The sequence below is a fragment of the Myxocyprinus asiaticus genome, chromosome 23 (genome assembly GCF_019703515.2).
Source record: "Myxocyprinus asiaticus isolate MX2 ecotype Aquarium Trade chromosome 23, UBuf_Myxa_2, whole genome shotgun sequence".
Taxonomy (NCBI): Eukaryota; Metazoa; Chordata; class Actinopteri; order Cypriniformes; family Catostomidae; genus Myxocyprinus; species Myxocyprinus asiaticus.
Window position 1 is genome coordinate 18,800,365 of NC_059366.1, and position 19,596 is coordinate 18,819,960.

The 19,596-nt window shown below is 39.0% G+C and overlaps 2 protein-coding genes across 5 annotated transcripts in view; both read left to right on the forward strand.

Annotated features, from left to right (window-relative positions):
- The first annotated feature begins 631 nt into the window (after window positions 1-631).
- On the forward strand, window positions 632-3,190 carry LOC127413960 (probable N-acetyltransferase camello). Of its 4 annotated transcripts, none has more exons than XM_051651549.1 (3): window positions 632-718; window positions 855-969; window positions 1,277-3,190. In XM_051651549.1, the coding sequence occupies exon 3, from the start codon at window positions 1,280-1,282 to the stop codon at window positions 1,943-1,945; it is 666 nt and encodes a 221-aa protein (XP_051507509.1). In that variant the 5' UTR covers window positions 632-718; window positions 855-969; window positions 1,277-1,279; the 3' UTR covers window positions 1,946-3,190. The 4 variants fall into 4 exon arrangements, with proteins under 4 accessions (XP_051507509.1, XP_051507508.1, XP_051507511.1 ...); XM_051651548.1 differs by having other exon boundaries at window positions 907-969; XM_051651551.1 differs by lacking the exon at window positions 855-969 and having other exon boundaries at window positions 645-718.
- A 2,825-nt stretch (window positions 3,191-6,015) lies between these two features.
- Window positions 6,016-19,596, forward strand: part of dctn1b (dynactin 1b) — a 55,855-nt gene continuing 42,274 nt past the window's right edge. Inside the window, exon 1 of the mRNA XM_051652141.1 lies at window positions 6,016-6,078. The gene's annotated coding sequence lies outside the window, so the exon portion shown is untranslated. The remainder of the gene's footprint in view (window positions 6,079-19,596) is intronic.

The following is a 19,596-nucleotide window of genomic DNA, read 5'->3' on the forward strand; positions in this document are numbered from 1 at the left end:
TACCCGGATCACACCTTTCACTCAACTCTCTGATCTTCATCGTGACCAAATCACAGCAAGGAAATCAACTTTATAATAATAAATCAAATGAATATATAGTAGCCTACTAAAGAAAAATATTAAGAGTGGAGACAGGTAACAGGATGGGGAAAACTGGGTCAAAAGACGGATTTGAACTCCGGTCGTCCGCATGGAAAAAACAAAACCATACCGTACCCACAGACTGAGCTATTGCAGCAATTTATAAAGATGTAGTTTTTCTTTAATTTCTTTGTTTTCTAGACTATTTGAGCGCAAGGAGCTGCACTGTGTGGCAGGTATGTATAACTAGTGTAAATAGTCACTCCGTAATAATAGTAATAATGTTATATTATTTATATTATTGAAGTTTTTAATGCTTTCTATCATTAATTCGCTGAGGCGAGTGGCAAAAGCACAATAGCGTCATAATATAATGCGCATGCGTGAGACGAGGGAGGGATCCCTTCTAGACATGACCCATCTTGCAACAGTAGGTCGGTCAGCTGTGCTGATGATTACTGGAAAATGTTAATGAACAGCTTTGGGAAAGGCAGATTATTCATTTCCGTCGCTTTAACATTCCTCCTTTCCAGTAGATGGCGCCGGTAGTGTTCCCTGTAAATCTGTTATTAAAAAGGAAGAAGAACAGTGGGAACAAAGTAAAGCATTAATTTTAATAGGATAATTTACAGTTCAGGTTTGTCTGTTTATTTGTTAAGCCAAATCGAGATAATAAAAACTTCTGTTTCAGTAATGCATGATCAATGTATTTGATGAGATTGTATCAGATTACAATCATGTGTGTTCATGTGTGTTTGTAAATGCCATTGCAGTGGCTTCCGTAAATACACAAATGCTTTATATTTCCTCACTGGCTGCTCACAGTCATCGAGTAGAGGTCAATAACCGGGAATCTCCTCTTATCAGGAAACGTTCTGGTGATTTGTTGTAAGTTACTATGCCTTGATACGTTCTTATTCATTTAATTGACATAAATACAAAAGACCGAAGCATGCAAAGTGAGATGTGATTTAATGTATATATATATATATATATATATATATATATATATATATATATATATATATATGAAGGAAACATGTATCAGTCAAATCGATTTCTGAACTTTAACTAGAATTAGTCCATGAAATGTTGTCCACTTACAGATCACAGTCAACACTTAAGTTATATGCTTGGAAGGAAAAGTCATATGTTTTCAGTGGTAATTATTTCTGATGTCATGCTTGATTTGAAGGTCATGGCTGAGCTACAGATTCGTCGCTACCACAAAGATGATGATGAGGATGTGAAGGAGATTTTTACCCTGGGAATGAGCGAGCATATCCCATCCTCCTGCATGCATGTTCTCAAACAGCCCCTGCCACAGATGATTTTGGTGTGTGTGTTTTGCGCTATAGTGACCAGCTCCAAGTCCATTCTTTTGCCCATACTGACAGTGACCCTGCTCTTGGCTGCAGGCCGGCTAGGTGTGAGCTACATGTTCACAAAGTACATCCAGACCTCCCTTAATCAAGATCTCAACAATATTCGACAGACCTACCTGGAGTCACCAAACTCCTGCTTCTGGGTGGCCGAGAGTCAAGGCCATGTTGTGGGTACAGTAGCGTGTTTACCTGTGCAATTCGAGAACTACCTGGAACTGAAGCGTATGTCTGTGAAAAAGTCTCACCGGGGACAGGGCATTGCCAAAGCACTGTGCCGTACAGTGGCAGATTTTGCTCGTGAACGTGGTTTTCAAGGAGTAGTGCTTCACACATCGGTGGTCCAGAAAGACGCACAGAAGCTCTACGAACAAATGGGTTACCACAAGATCAGAGAATTTGTTGCTCCGGAAGCAATTGCCAGGCTTACTAATTTCACATTAATGGAGTACCGACTCAACCTAAAACGGAATCGTAACTGATGCTGTGAACTTCACAAAGATCGCCATCCTCTCAATGATGCAGCCAGGCTTTTTAACACAATGGAGCATAACACTATCATCGTTTGTGTACCTTAACCTGAAAACATCCACCTTGGAAAAGGGAACCTCAAGGTTTTTTGTTTGTTAGTTTTTCAAGTTTCGTCTACATATGGCTCATTTTTTTTCCAGTCTTAATTTTTTAACCTACTTTAATTACCCGAATAAAACTAAAATTAAAATATTGTCTAAGCATCACTAATGGACTTAGTTATATTATGTTATAATGTTACTTTTACCATAGTTAATATAATATTTAAAGGGATAATTCACCCAAAAATTAAAATTTACATTTACTTACCCTCATGCCATCCCAAATATGAATGACTTTCTTTCTTCTGCTGAACACAAAGATTTTTAGAATATCTCAGCTCTGTTGGACCTCACAATGCAAATAAATGGTGACCAAAACTTTGAAGCTCCAAAAGGCACATAAAGGCAGTATAAAAGTAATACATATGACTCCAGTGGTTTAATCCATGTCTTCAGAAACTATCTAATTGGTTTTGGATAAGAACAGACCAAAATATATCTCCTTTTTCACTATAAATCTTAACATCAGCAGTCTCCTTGGCGATCGTGATTTTGAGCTTGATTATCCTTCCTAGCGCCATGTGTTCTGCACACCCGTCAAACGCTAGGAAGTGTAATCGAGCTTGAAATCATGATCGTGCCTAGAGACTGCAATGGCAACATGTACAGTGAAAAAATAGTCACATTTCTCATCTAAAATCGATTGGATCGCACGCATTGTCAAACCAAGTATTTATATTTGGTAGATGAGAAACTGTCATATGGTGTTTAACAGGAACTGCTTGGAATGTGAATTAAGTTTTATTTCCCTCTCTGTGGTGTTACAAAAACAATGACTGGACAAGCCTGGCTGATGATGATACAATGACATCTGCTTCAGGAGATTTTGAAGAGATTGTTTTTAATAAATAACAGAATTAACCCTCTAATCTTGTAGTTGACCTTTCTCTTTTCAGTGTGGAAAAAGTAAAAATTTACAGATTTATGTGTTTAATATATGAAAGAATGAAAATATATGATTGTCCTGTAATTAAGACCTGTGAATGATTAGAAACACCAAGCATGCAATGCAATATGCATCTGGATAAATTGATTTGTTCTGATGAGAATAAAATGTAATTTGCCATAATGAAATAAATCAATAAACACTTTTCTACAAAAAGTTTTTTTTTTCAATGGAATTTATTACGTTAACCTGTTTCTTTTTTGGGTTTGACTAAATCTGTGAGAAATATCTTTGGCCTTAAAGGGATAGTTCACCCAAAAATGAAAATTCTGTCATCATCATTACTCATATTCATATTGTTTACAAACCTGTATACTTTTTTTCCAGTTCTGATGTTAGGCAGAATGTTAGTGAGCAAGATTTATCTGAAATATTTAAGTTTTTAAGTGTATAAATTATATAATACAAATAAGTTATTAAGTGAAACAGTGAAAAAAGTACTTTTTTGGACAATACTTTACACAGATGTCATTTATTTGCACATGTAACAAGTACAACACATTAGCTTTTATGTCACTAAAGCCTATACAGGCTTTGAAATGTACTTGAACTGTAGGCGAGTTCCGCACAATATATGTTAAGGACATACTTATTAATATTTTGCCCTTACCCAAACCCCTTATCTCAATTTAACCAATCAGTAGAGTGTGTAAACATGATAGGAAGCTGTTGTGTATGACAGAAGCAAGTAACTGTCGCGTATTAGATGGAAACGATGTCCAGCGACGTCACTGGTTGTGGTGAAAGTTGTAGGAATTTAAACAAGTGTAGTCGTACAATATCATACGAATTAGCCAAATTTAGAAAAGTCGTATGAATCCTGGCGATTTTGCCGTGAGAGTGTGTTTGATCAATTGTAGTGATGGTGGGCATTTTGCCCTGTGTGGATGAGCCAGGTGCTTGGGAACTGGGGGATTAAATTATACTTTTAATTGATACATGAAATATGTAGCCTACCTATTTTATTAGAAATGGTAAAAAAAAATTTTTTTTTTTTTTAAAAATACAGTATAGCTGACAAAAATTGCATATTGAATGTCACAGCTTGCTAAGATTCACCTCAAAGCAAATAAAAAATCAAGAATTGCCCCATTGAATGTCACGGTTTGCTGAAATCACACACAATTCTCCCTGAAACAAAATATGCTTAAAAATCAAGATTTTTCCATTGACCGCCACTGTTTGCTGAAGTCACACAAAATTTACTCTAAAACACAATATGCTTAAAAATCAAGATTTCTATAATCAGTGGCTTCCTAAAACACTTTCAAGGAGGAAAAATAAAAAATATTGTCAATAATGCCTAGGACTCAGGTTTAAAACAATATTTTTTTATGCTGCTAGAGACACGACAAAACTCTACAACTGTCTACACTGTAGCAGGCATGCAGTGTTGATACTCTCTTGCCATGTCGAACAGAGCTCCCGCTGTCTGATGTAGCGCTATTATGGAAAGCCAGATTATCTTTTAAAGTTCAAAGCGTTCCTCGTCATAATTGCATTTGTTTTCTAATTGCATTAGAGAGCTCTCTAATTGAATTTTTACTGGTAAGAATTTTTATTACAGAGCTCTCTTACCGAATTTTTAATAGTAAGAATTTAAATTAGAGAGCTCTACAATTGCTTTTTTACCAGTAAAAATGTAAATTAATGAGCTCTACAATTGAATATACTTGTCATAAGTTTCTATTGACTTTCATTAATTTTTAATTAAAGAGCTCTACAATTGAATTCTTACTAGTAAAAATTCGAATAAAAAAGTTCTTTAATAAAAATTTTAATAGTAACAATTCCAATTGGAGAGCACACTAATTGAATTCTTAGTAAAAAAATTGCATTAAAGATATGTTTAATTGCAGAGTTCCCATGTCGAATCAATACGGGATGCGATTTGTCCCGTAAGCTGGTCAGATGGTGTCATGGTGAAATCATTCAAGATTGTTCATTTAAGGGGGCCTGGGTAGCTCAGCGAGTAAAGACGCTGACTACCACACCTGGAGTTGCAAGTTTGAATCCAGGGTGTGCTGAGTGACTCCAGTCAGGCTTCCTAAGCCACCAATTGGCCCGGTTGCTAGGGAATGTAGAGTCACGTTGGGTTAACCTCCTCATGGTCGCTATAATGTGGTTCTCGCTCTCAGTGGGGCACGTGGTGAGTTGTGCATGGATGCCACGGAGAACAGCTTGAGCCTACGTCTCAGAAGTAATGCACTCAACAAGCTACGTGATAAGATGCGTGGATTGACGGTCTCAGACGTGGAGGGAACTGAGATTCATCCTCCGGCACCCGGATGAGGAGAGTCACTATGCCACCACGAGGACTTAGAGCGTATTGGGAATTGGGCATTCCAAATTGGGGAGAAAAAAAAAAGTTAAATTTTAAAAGTTGGAATTTTTCATACAGTGGGTAAGGGGTCATCTGAAAAGTCCACACATTGTGCTGAATCCTGCTAGTACTGTGAAGGGTGTAGTAAGGAACCGTCTGAAATGTTCAATATGCTGTACAAAATTACACAGATCCAACAATGTATGAATACAATCACTAAGTTATAAAGACAAGAAGTACAGGTGAAGGAAAAAATATAATTCATTTTAAATAATTAAATAAAGTAAAAAAAATTAAAAATACATATAAACTAACACAGGTGTATACATAAATAAGTTAAATAATCAAAGAAATAAAAATAATTATACTTTGTATAAATTATGGATCAGGAAATTTCTCAGCATATAAGAAAGGATATACACATTTTATTATGAATGACTCAAAAAGCATTTATTTATAAAATGGTTAAAGATGTGGTAAGGGACCATCTGAATGCCAGTTATCAATATCAATACAAATATAAATTTCTTGGTATACACTGGCTTCTGTTCCTTGCATATACCCCCCACCCCCAACTGCACAAATGCAATTACGAGTAACGCTGGGATCATTAAATGTTAAATCGGCTCGCCATATTGCTCCTCAGGAAGTAGCTGTCACATCCACATTGTCCTGGACATCACGCTTAGTAAGAACAGCAACAATAACATCTTGGTAAGTTCAAATGCATGTTTTGAAATAAAGAAAATGACAGAACAGATAAATTCTGTCACATCCTTTTTTTCTTTTGCAACCCGCTAATTATTCAATTCAGGGATGTAAAAGCGCGTGTAGTATAAATAGGCGGTGGCTGATGTGATCAATAGAAGAATTGATGAGCTGCCATCAATGCATTCATCGTCCCCTTGAATTTACTGTTTTTACAATTAACGGTTTACAGCTTTTACTTTTTACTTTAAAGTAAATATTTTATTATTCTATAATATTTCTTTATTTATATCTCTTATTTGTTGATCCACGGGGGGAGGGAACAGGCGGACCAAGGTTACAGACAGAGTCAGTTTTAGCGTAACTGAACAGGGAAGATTATGTTACTAAGCAGTTTTCAATAGTCACTCTGTTTTATTCCCACCTCTTGTATTTTAATATTTTTACTGATATTTTCATTCATTCATTTGTAATAGAATTAAGTGTATTCACGAAGAAAAAAAACCCCCTAACAGATCTAAGGTAATGGTGGCTCACAGCACGTTTATCACATCAGACATAATTGTATTATTATAATAAATTGTGAAACTGGACACACATACATATAGTAATAATACAATGCTCTGTCATATTTTGACATTACATTTACATTTTTAAAAGATGCTTTTGTATTATAAACTATATTACCAAAGAAACACACACCAAGACTTCACATCGGTGGCAGTTTCTTCAGCATTAAGTGGTAATTAAGCTATGACAATGTTTATAACTGGACACACTCTCTTGTGTCCAGTGGCGTAGCTAGACCCTGGCTGATAGGGCTGAAGCCCCTGATCTTTTGTTAATAGCCCCAAATGTTTTCTTTTTTTTTTTTTTTTTTGTGATTAAAAAAAGAAAGATAAAAGGAAGGATTAATGTTCATTACATCAGCATACAAAAGCAACAAGGCAGGCTGCAATTCTGGCTTCAAATGTAAATTAATTTTGATCAGTGAGCCCAACTTGCATTAATTGACAGTTCGCACTTTGACTTTTACCTGCTGTTCGAGCTCAAGTTCATCAGACACGTTATGAATGCCTCGAGTGGGAGCTTTCTATTTTCTTTCACAGGGGTGCAGCTTTTCTGTATCAGAGGCACTGAGGTTATATTATGCAAACCTTATTTTTAAATATGTAATCTGTAAGCCTCATATCTAATTTTCATTTGTTTTTAACAATCCACACACCAAGTAGATTTGAATGCATATGCCAGCCAACTTGTTCGGTTATTCGGGTTTAGTCGGGAGTCGTGACACAGGAATAAAGATGTTTATTGCAATGGAATTTCCTCAAATGCAACTCAAAATGGCAGCACAATGAGCTATAAGCATAAATAGCATAATGCATAGGTCTTAAAATGATATAAAATTATGTTTATCAAGCACTGAAACTTTGCTTTGTTAAAAACAACCTGAAATCATGTTTAATAACAGTCATGAAACCCAACACAGGTGTTTCGAGATGCGTTTATTAAAAGTTACGTTCTTTTTAAATTTATTCAATGATCCCACGATGGCGTTTTATTGTCATGTTAAATAAAATGCAAAAAAAATAAGATTTAGATAATAAAGTCATAATATATTGCAAATAAAGTAAAAATTACAAGAATAAAGTTGAAGCATTAAGAGATTAAAGTCATAATAGTATGAGAATAAAGTTGTAGCATTATGATATAAAATTTCGTATGAGAATAAATATAAATTTTTTTTTTTAAATAAAGTAGTATATTGTGTGAATAAAGTAGAAATATTAGAGAAAAAAATCTCAATATTTGGCTAAACAGAGCATCATTATCACAACGATAGAATGGACGCCGAGCCAGCAGCTTCATTAATGCAAGAGATGGATGTGGAGGCTGTAGTCAAATCGTAGGCCTACTTCAGTTTAGGATTTAGCAATAAAGAAATCCTTGGTCCTTTTTTTTTTCTTCTTTTTTTTAATTGTTACAATTTTTTATTGTTTCTGATTAACATTTTTAATTGATTCATACAAATAACAAATAAAAGCAAAACATATATATATATACAGAATCAACATTTAACCCCACTATTACCCCTCCCCCTCCCAGTCTCCAACCCCACCCTGACCCTCAACAACATCCCTGTGGTCACAAATGATTAGTTTCCACCGTGGGTACGTAGAAAGCATAAACACAACAACACCATACATATTAACCATCAAAACAATCACAAACATAGAAAAAAAAGAAGAAGAAGAAAAAAAAAGAAAACAAGATCATACAATGAATGCCAGAGCATAAGATGGCATCACAATGGCAGATTACCTATGTGTTAAAGCTCATATAGCCATAGGAACAAAACTCCTACCATAGCTGGCCTTTATACACATGGGTAGTCTATACCTGCGGCCAGAAGGAGGGAGGACGAAATACTGATAAAGTGGATGGTCTGGATCATTTAAAATTTTATGTGCCTTATGGAGCGTATATGAAATGACACAGTCCGATAAATTAGGGGTAGGAATACCAATAAAATTTCTCGCTAAATGAGTTATCTTCAAGGGTTTGTTCTGATTGGTAACTGTTAACATATGAAAGAAACAAATGGCACCATACATAAGAACTGGCTCAATAATACTTCGATACAGAAGAAGAAGAAGACTAGGCTGAACAGACAGATGTTTAAGTTTACGATTAACTGTAAGTCTCTGTTGAGCACAGATGTTTATCCAATGTAATGCCAAGATATCTGAAATGCTTCACACTTTCAACCATCTCTCCGTTAATGATAATACTGGAAGGATGGATCAATGTTTTGGAAGAGCTAAAAACCAGTTCCTTAGTCTTTGAGATATTAAGGTGGAGAAAGTTATCATTACACCATGTACTAAAATATGCTATAGAGCGTTGATAGTCCAAAAAAGAATCATTGCCCTTATTAAACAGTGCAAGAATGGCAGTATCATCTGCATATTTAAAGTAATGAGTGGTGGCAACTTGACTCTGACAGTCATTTGTATAGAGAATATAAAGAAATGGGCTAAGTACACACCCCTGAGGGGCGCCAGTGTTGAGAACAATAATGGGCGATAATGCATTGTCCACCTTTACCACTTGTGGTCTATTAGAAAGGAAATTATAAATCCAATATTCTAGTGGTAATGGAACTTGCAAACACTGTAGTTTCTTGATTACCTGATGACGCTGAATTGAATTAAAGGTGGAGCTAATGTCAATAAAAAGAAGTCTGGCATGATTTCCAGGGATATCCAGGTGATGAAGTAGACAGTGCAAGAGACAAGCCACTGCATCCTCTGTACCTCTCTTCCACTTATATGCAAATTGGAGACAGTCCAAAAATGGTAGAACATATGGAAGAATAATGTTTTGAACCATTTTCTCAAAGCATTTCATTATGATAGAGGTTAACGATACCGGCCTGTAGTGATTTAACTCTGTTGGATGAGTTTTTTTGGGAACAGGAATAACAACTGATGTTTTCCATATGACCGACATTGTTGAAGTACAAAGTGATTGAAGGAAAAGAGAATGAAGAATGGGGACTAATTCCAGGGCGCAGTTTTTCTAGACCCGACCTGGAATTCCATCTGGCCTGGGAGCCTTATTCGGTTTACACATAATAAGCTGGAAATAGACATCCTGCTTAGTTAGAATGGACTCATAATCCAACTCTTGAGAAGGCAAAGAATACAAAAGGCTATCACACTCTGCTGAAAAATCAGAGGTATCAAAATGGGCATAAAAATTATTAAGATTAATATGGTGGGATCTAATACAGAAATAGTCTGTTTAATGGCTTGTCCAGTAAGAGACCTGACTCGCTGCTCCAATTTGTTTTTATACATCTTTTTAGCCTTAAAGATTTCATTTTTGATGTCCTGATTTATAATTTTTAGACCAGCAAAGTCCTTCTGCCTAAAGGCAAGTTTTCTGTTCTGGAAAAGATATTTAATCGATGAGTTGATCCATGGTTTTGAATTTGGGTATGTTCTGATAGTCTTTACTGGTATCAAGAAATCCATACAGAATTTAATGTAATCGGTAATAACTGAAGTCTGCTCATCAAGCTGTTGAAGTCACCAAGAAGTAGCACTGGAGCATCCGGGTATTTGCTGAGCATAGCCTGTGTATTATATGCTATCTGCTCAGCCGCTGCCTTGACATTAGTGCTTGGTGGAACATACACACAGCAAAGCACAACAGTCGAGAACTCCCTCGGGTGATAAAAGGCACGGGCGGACAGGGTGAGCAGCTCCAGGTCTTACAAGTCCTCCCATGTACTTTGATGTTAGTACACCAATGCGAGTTGATGTACATACACACCCCACCTCCCCGCTCTTTCCCCGAGTTACTGGTTCTGTCTGCCCGAAAGATCTCAAAACCATCCAGGCTAACCTCGGTATCCGGGACAGACTCATCCAGCAGGACTCTGTCAAAGCAAAAACACATGCCACTCTGAACGATACATCCATGAGACATTTCACATGCAACAAGTCCATTTTGTTTTTCAATGAACGAACATTTGAAAGGATGATTGAGGGTAGTGGAGGTTTGAAAGGACGCCTTCTAAGTCTGCAGTGCACCCCTCCTCGCCTTCCTCTTTTCCTCTTTAAGCCAGATGTTAACGTTATATCAGGCGGAATGAGGATAGATGGGTTCAGTTGGCAGTGGATAGTGTTACGGCGGAGTAGAATTTCATCTCGGGAATAGGTGTGTCCGTGCCCCGCTCCGACATCATTTAATTGAATACTCCAAACAGCGCAGTCACTAACAACCCATGTAATTATAAAAATAATCAAAATCCAACTTGTCCAATTTCTCATGATGTTTCAGCTTTAGACACACAAACAAACGCACCGACTGTGCCGTTGCAGCTAGCGCATGCGCTGAAATCCAGATATTATGTGGACATATAAGCACGAGTTTAGTAACCTCCCTCACAATCCACTCTGACCAGCAGAAAGGGGACTTATTAATACATAATTTGGGGTTCAGCCATATGCTCGAGGCAACTTTTAAATAAATGTCCGAATTACACACTCTGGACACTTTTGTCCATACTGAGTACAAATGCGAGATAACGGGGTGTAACTTAACTTTTCCGATTAGTTTGATAGAAAGGGTTTGCAATGGCGAAATAGGGGCAAGAACTTCCTGTTCAATACAAAACCAGGGAGGGGCTCTCTCAAGTGGAAGCGACCAATGAGTCTGAGATCGTATGCATAATAATAAAACAAAATCTTGGGTAGGCCTAGCCCACCTTTGTCAATCGGCCTATGCAACTTACTGAAATGTAATCTGGGACGTTTACCATTCCAAATGAAAGACTTCGCTATGCTATCAAACTGCTTGAAATAAGAGAGGGGTCATTTATAGGGAGAGACTGTAGCATGTAGTTGAATTTTTGGAATACAATTCATTTTAATAACATTAACCTTCTCAATCATAGATAAATGTAATGAAGCCCACCTGCCCACATCGCTCAATAAACCTTTTATTAAAGGGTCAAAAGTGACTCTAAATCAATCATACAAATTTGCTGGGAATAAAGTGCCCAAATACTTAATGCCCTGTTTGGGCCACTGGAAGTCGCCCGGCTGAAAACCCGTTACCTGGCAGTACGCTGTCAGAGACAAAGCTTTGGATTTAGACCAATTGACTCTGTATCCTGAGAACTTAGAAAAGGAATGAATAATTCTGTGGAGGCAAGGCATAGATCTAGTAGGATCGGAGACGAATAATAATAAAATCATCGTAAAGCAAAAGTTTATGCGCCACACCTCCCGCCACCACCCCGGAAAATCTTCCTCCTTTCTTATCACGGCTGCTAATGGTACCAGGGCAAGACAGAACAATAATGGGGAAAGAGGGTAACCCTGCTGGGTGCCCCTATCCAAAGTAAAATAATCTGAAATTAATCAATTTGTTTGTACTGCCGCTACTGGGTGTCTATAAAGTAACTTAATCCATCCAATAAAAGTATTCCCAAACCTGTATATTTCCAAAATCTTAAAAAAAGTATCCCATTCTACCATATCAAATGCCTTTTTGGCATCAAGTGAGATGGCAGCGACCAGAGTCTGATCATTCACCACTGACCACATGATATTGATGAAATGCCTAATGTTATCAGAAGAACTATGGCCCCGAATAAACCCCACCTGATCTATATGTATATGAGATGTCATAACTTTACTTAATCAGATAGCCAAAATTTTTGACAACATTTTTATATCTAGCTGGATCAGGGAAATTGGACGGTAACTTTTACACTCACTTGGATCATTGTCCTTTTTAAGAATCAGACTGATCCGGGCTTGTGTTATGGTTGGAGGAAGATTTCCATTCTTTATTGATTCCGTATGAACTTCTAACAAAAGTGGAGCCAATTCTGTAGCATAAGATCTAATAAATGTAGGTAAGGCCTTAATTACCTTGTCAAGCTCCTCCAAGGTTAACTCAGAATCAGGAGAATTTTTTTGCTCAGTCGTCAATTTAGGGAGTTCTAATGGTTCCACAAATTTTTTAATATCTTCATCAGTAGACGAAGACTTGGAACTATTAAAGATCAAGATAGAACTCTTTAAAGGCATTATTAATATCAACGGCAGAGGTAAAAATTTCACCACCAGCAGATTTCACTGAGGGAATAGTAGAAAAAGACTCTCTCTGCTTTATATATCTAGCCAAAAGCTTCCCTGCTTTATCCCCCAACTCAAAGTATGACTGTCTTGCCCTGAATAACCAAAACTCCACTTTCCGCGACAAAATAGCATTATATCTGTATTTCAATCGGGTCAATTCTCTGAGGCCATCAGACGACATTCTGCACTTCAGCTCTGCCTCTGCACTTTTAATATTCCCTTCCATCTCCACGAGTTCTCGGGCTTTGGATTTTTTGGTAAATGAGGTATACTGTATGATCCGACCCCTAAGAACTGCCTTAAGTGCCTCCCAAGCCACGCCCACAGAGGATACTGAGGACCAGTTGGTCTCCATATAAACATTGATTTCAGTCTTTAACATTTGTTGGAAATCAGGATTTTGCAAAAGGGATACATTATAGTGCCAACTGTATGACTTATTTTTCTCCGTATGTGGCAACATCTCTAAACTCACCAGGGCGTGATCTGAGACTAAGATGTTTCCAATTGAGCAATCAACAACAGATGAAATGAGGGACTTAGATATAAAAAAAATATAAAAATCTATTCTAGAATAAATCTTACGGACTGATAAAAAAAATTTATAGTCCCTACCAGATGGGTTCAAAAGTCGCCAAATACCTGCAAGACCAAGATTTTTACACATCCTGTGAAGCGTCAATGTTGCTCTAGGAGGCTTACACACTTTTGCTTCACTATGATCAAGGACTGAGTCCATCAAAAGATTAAAGTCTCCTCCCAATATTATATCATGAGGGGTGCCAGCAGCTTGCAACATCCCTTCCAGATCAATAAAAATGCCCTGATCATCAACATTAGGCACGTAAATATTAGACAAAACCAACCTTTGCCCCTGAATTTCTGCTAAAACAATAATGATTCTCCCTAATTTATCTTTAATCTGTTTGAGAGATTTGAATTGTAGATATTTACTTATCAGTGTAATGACTCCCCTGCTCTTACTTGAGCCAGCGCTAAAGAAAACATGCCCACCCCATATCATCCCAAATTTTTCAGCTTCCTGCGAGGAAAGATGTGTTTCTTGAAGAAACACTATATCACATTTCTTACGCTTAAGAAAATAAATAACCTTCCTTCTTTTTATAGGGTGCCCCAACCCATTCACATTCCACGCGGAGAAAGATAACACACTCATAATAACATTTGACATTTTGATATAATAGAAAAAAAAATTGTGTGTCAAAAACAAGATTATACAGACCACATTCCTAACATTAGTACAACTATCAAACCCCAAACTCCCCCCCGAACCAAACAAACAGAAAAAAGAAAAACGTTCGCATTAACCCCACGCATGACAGAGCCAACCGGCGTCAATCCCTCTAAACTCAAAAGGTCCATGTACACCTATGAGAGCCCCCGTGAAAACTTTGCCATCGGATTGTTCAAGTCCGGTGCTTCTGCACAAATTTTGTGAGGCAAAATTACATAACAGAAAATACTTTGTAAAACAAACCCCAGCCAATAGGCAGAATAAACAAAGAAAGTGTAGATTCATTCACAGAACTGTCTCAAAGATGTGTTCCTCCACAAAATAAATTCCAGCCAATATAAAGCGTTCAGTTTCCTTGGACAGACAAACAAGTGTTCAGTGAGCCGGCTGTTTATGAGTGCAGCAGATGACGTAATCATTCCAATGTCCTGCAAAAATATTCCACAAAACACACTCCAGCCAACAGGAGGCACAGGCACAAAGAACGAACAGATTCATCCACAACTGTTCCGAAGCAGTGTTATTCAACAAAACAAACTCTAGCCGCTAGGCGGAACCAGCACAAAAAGAAACAAAACAGGCGTCCCGGTTTCTCGGATGGTCAAGTGTGTATTATTCACTCGGAGGCTGCATAAAAAAATACACAATGACTTACTCAGTCAGTCAACTTTATAAAAGACATCCTTTGTGTAGGCATGTAGATATTTTGCGGCCATCCTTAGTATCCATTCTCAATCTGGCCGGGAACCCCAGTGCAAAAGCGATCCTCCGTCAATGCCAAAGTTTCTTGAAGTAGAAGTCTTATTCCACAAAACAAACTCCAGCCGCTAGGTGGAACCAACACAAACAGAAACAAAAATGCCGCCCAGCTTCCTCAGACAGCCAGAGTAAGTACAGCGAGTTAATCCACTCTGGAGCTACATAAGAAACACCAAATGGCTTACTTACCCATTGTTTCTATGAAAGACAGTGCTTGCTTGGGACATGTAAATACTTTGCGACCATCCTTAGCATCTATTCTCAGATTGGCCGGAAACATCAGTGCAAAAGCGATCTTCCGTTGATGTAAGAGTTTCTTACATTCCTTGAATCGATCGTGTTTCTCTCTTGTCGAAATCTCAAAGTCCGGAAACAAGAAAATTTTGTGATTCTTCCAAGAAAGCTTTCCTTTGCTCCTCGCCTCGAGCAACACGAGATCTTTATCGGATGATCTCAGAAATTTGGCCAGAATTGATCAGGGCCTGTCTCCCTCAGCAGATCTCCAAGCCGGGACTTTGTGAGCTCGCTCGATTTCCAGCTTGTGGCCTGTTATGTCAAGCAGAATCGGGAAGAGCTCGTCTAGGAATTTCACCATATCTCTGCCTTCTTCATACTCAGGAATTCCAACAATCTGTATGTTATTTCTTCGGCTCCTATTTTCCAAATCTTCCAGTTTTTCCAAAATACCCTCCACGTCTATTTTGGTCGCTAATGGATTAGCGGACAATTCCCTTTCCGATGACTCCGCCGTGATGATAAAAACTCTGCCGTGAACACCGCTGCCTCTCTCCCAGATGAGCTAAATACTTTTTATGCTCATTTCGAAGGAAATAACACCACCCACGTGGAGAGAGCTCTTGCGGCCGAAGCTACAGAGGTTAGTTCACGCTCCGTCTCTGTAGCGGATGTAACCTGATCCTTCCGACGGGTGAATATCCGTAAAGCCGCAAGTCCAGACGGCATTCCGGGCCGCGTCATCAGAGCGTATGCGAACCAACTGGCTGGTGTTTTTACGGACATTTTCATCCTTTCCCTCTCTTTGTCTGTAGTCACCACATGCTTTAAAACATCCACCATTGTGCCTGTTCCAAAGCAATCCAAAATCACTTGCTTAAATGACTGGCGTCCTGTTGCTCTGATCCCCATCATCAGCAAATGCTTTGAGAGACTAATCAGAGATTACATCTGCTCTGTGCTGCCTCCATCACTGGACCCATTGCAGTTTGCTTACCGCAACAACCGCTCCACTGATGATGCCATTGCATCTACAATACACGCTGCTCTCTCCCACCTGGAAAAAAGGAACACTTATTTGAGAATGCTGTTTGTAGACTACAGCTCAGCATTCAACACCATAGTGCCCTCCAAGCTTTATGTGAAACTCCGGGCTCTGGGCTTAAACAGCTCGCTGTGCAGCTGGATCCTGGACTTCCTGTCAAGCAGACACCAGGTGGTTAGAATGGGCAGCAACATCTCTTCATCACTGACCCTCAACACTGGAGCCCTGCAGGGCTGTGTTCTCAGCCCACTCCTGTATTCTCTGTACATGCCATCATTAAGTTTGCTGATGATATGACATACTGGTGTCAGGAGCACAACCTCTCCCTCAACGTCAGTAAGACAAAGGAGCTCGTGGTGGACTTCAGGAGAAGAGAAAGAGAACACAGCCCCATCACCATCAATGGAGCACCAGTGGAGAGAGTCAGCAGCTTCAAGTTCCTGGGTGTCCACATCACTGAGGAACTCACATGGTCGGTCCACACTGAGGCCGTTGTGAAGAAGGCTCATCAGCGCCTCTTCTTCCTGAGACGGCTGAGGAAGTTTGGAATGAACCACCACATCCTCACACAGTTCTACACCAGCACTATAGAGAGCATCCTGACTGGCTGCATCTCCGCCTGGTACGGCAATAGCACCACCCACAAGCGCAAAGCCCTGCAAAGTGTGGTGCGAACTGCCAGACACATCATCGGAGGTGAGCTTCCCTCCCTCCAGGACATATATACCAGGTGGTGAGTGAAAAAAGGTCAGAGGATCATCAGAGACTCCAGCCACCCGAGCCATGGGCTGCTCTCACTGCTACCATCAGGCAGGCGGTATCGCAGCATCAGGACCCGCACCAGCCGACTACATGACAGATTCAACCCCCAAGCAATCAGACTTTTGAACTCTTGATCTCTCACAATCAAATACATCAGCACTGCACTTTATTAATCTTATTATCTCACACCGGACTGTCATAAATTATATTCTCTTAACAACACACTGGCAACTTACTATCAACTGACAGCCTGAATGTCAATACAGTACAATACAACCTACTGTATATTTTATATATACTATATATACTATTTTTTTTTATTTTTTTTTATTGTATAATGTGTATTCTATATTGTGTGTATTGTATAATGTACATTGTATGTTATTATTTGTATATTGTGTTGTGTGTAATTATGTGTATATTAGATTTTAAATGGTGTTGTGTAAATCTGATGTTTATTGTAAATTGGTGTATCATCACTGTCACGACTACTATGTTGCTCGGAACTGCACCCAAGTATTTCACACACTATTGCACTTGTATATATGGTTGTGTGACAATAAAAGTGATTTGATCTGATTTGACTCCAGATAATCTATCCATCCTCAACATCTGCCAATCTTGTAACCAACTCAGAGAATTTTGTTTCCTTCGCCGTAATCGATCGACATATTACAGCGAGATCTTCCAAGTCAGCAACAACCTTCGTCAGCATCACCGACATATTGGACAGTTGACGCTGGATTTCACCCGCCGCGCCGGTCAAATCGAGTCCCTGGTCCGCAGGCCCGTCAAGAGCTTTCAGCTTGAGCACGTAAGTGTCTTTTAATATCTCCAGAGCCCGAGGATTTTGACTTCTTTACCATGTTTACCTCCAAGAACAAATATGTAGCTAGGTGTATCGAATCTCACCGGATTATAACATGAAAATAATTTTAAAAACTAGCAAAGTGCGCAGAGCTCGCAGTCTACACGTCTGCTCCTCGCATGGGATCACGTGACCCAGGGTGGCCATTTTTTAAGTCATGGAAGGAAGGATTCTTCTTATTTTTATGTTATAATATGGCCTGTGGGCTAAGCCCTGGATGACACTGAAGTCTAGCGACGCCCCTGCTTGTGTCAGCTGCAGTTTTATCATGGCACCTCTCAGTTTCTATGTTCTCCTCTTCACATCTCCATCTCTTTTCACCTCTTTTCTTCTTATCCTCTCAGCCCTAAATATGCTTATCACTTTGTTCTGCATTTGCAAGCCTTCAACCTTCATTCTCCACCAAATCCCCATTTTTCCTTGTATTTATCCCGACCAGTCCGACACAGCAATATTGGCACAACCAATGGTGTGAGTTTGGGGAGGGACTATCTGTCGACCAATGGCAAATGGATGGAGAGATCAGGAAACTTTTTTGAAAACAGTGATTATGTTAGCAATTCCATTTGGGGATGCTAGTGGCTCAGAAATCACACACTTCACATTCATGATGTCTGTCTTGGGAGAGCTGTATATGTAAGATAGATCATAGCAATGTCTATTATTTATACAGATGAGAGACATGGTTTCGTACAGTTTATCACTCATCCATTTGTAAGATTTGTTTGTGTATTACCTGAATGTCTGCTCAAACTGACCCACATTTGTTCATTGGTTTTGTAAGCACAATGTTTTCAGCTTTGCACCTGTCCTTTCTAACTGTATAACGGTGTACAGCAATTGTATTGCACACATCAGCATTCTGTGTAGAATCTGTATAAAGAAATAAGCCCAGGGCTTCAGTGCAGTTGTAGTTTATAAAGAGTGGTAATCCCATCTGTGTGTGTGTGTGTGTGTGTGTGTGTGTGTGTTTGTTTGTCAGTTTGCTGAGGTTGTGTGCACCATTTCTCACTGAGCTCGCTCTCTGTGTTCAGCTTTATGTCAGAAGCTGCGTCATATTCAAATAGGCCTGGAGAAGAAGAGAAAGGCTGAATTGAGAGCCGGACTTAAAGAGACCTGCTGCCTTAAACACTGTCTTTAAGAGGCATCAGCAGCATGCCAACAAATGTGTGTGTATGGACCAGCAGTTTGTTCTGGCACTGGGAACCATAGAAACCTTATAGCACCTTATCAGACACTGAAGTAATTCAAAGTGCTTTACAGACAATTAAAAAGATATATAAAGTAAATTATAAAATAAAATAAATAAAAACACAAACAAATTTAATAAAAGTACAGACAAGCTTTAGTCAGAATATTTATAATTTATAGATAAAAGTGACATAAAAACTGATTAATTAAAAGCAGTGGAAAAAAGAACAGTCTTTTTTTTTTCTCCCTTTTTCTCCTCAATTTGGAATGCCCAGTTCCCAATGCACTCGTGGTAGCATAGTGACTCGCCTCAATCCGGGTGGCGGAGGATAAATCTCAGTTGCCTCCGTGTCTGAGACCACCAATCCGCGCATCTAATCATGTGGCTTGTTGAGTGCATTACCGCGGAGACATAGCACATGTGGAGGCTTCACGCCATCCACCGTGGCATCCACGCACAACTCACCACGTGTCCCACCGAGAGCGAACCACATTATAGCGACCACGAGGAGGTTACCCCATGTGACTCTACCCTCCCTAACATCTGGGCCAACTGGGTTGCTTAGGGGACCTGGTTGGAGTCACTCAGCATGCCCTGGGATTCGAACTCGCAAACTCCAGAGGTGGTAGTCAGCGTCTTTACTTGCTGAGCTACCCAGGCCTCCAAAAAGAACAGTCTTTAACTTAGTCTTAAAAATGGCTACAGATGTGGCATGTCTTAAGTTCCAAGGGGAGCTGATTCCATCAG

Coding starts and splice junctions, on each gene's coding strand:
- LOC127413960 (XM_051651549.1), top strand. CDS start 1,280: ATGGCTGAGCTACAGATTCGTCGCTACCACAAAGATGATGATGAGGAT.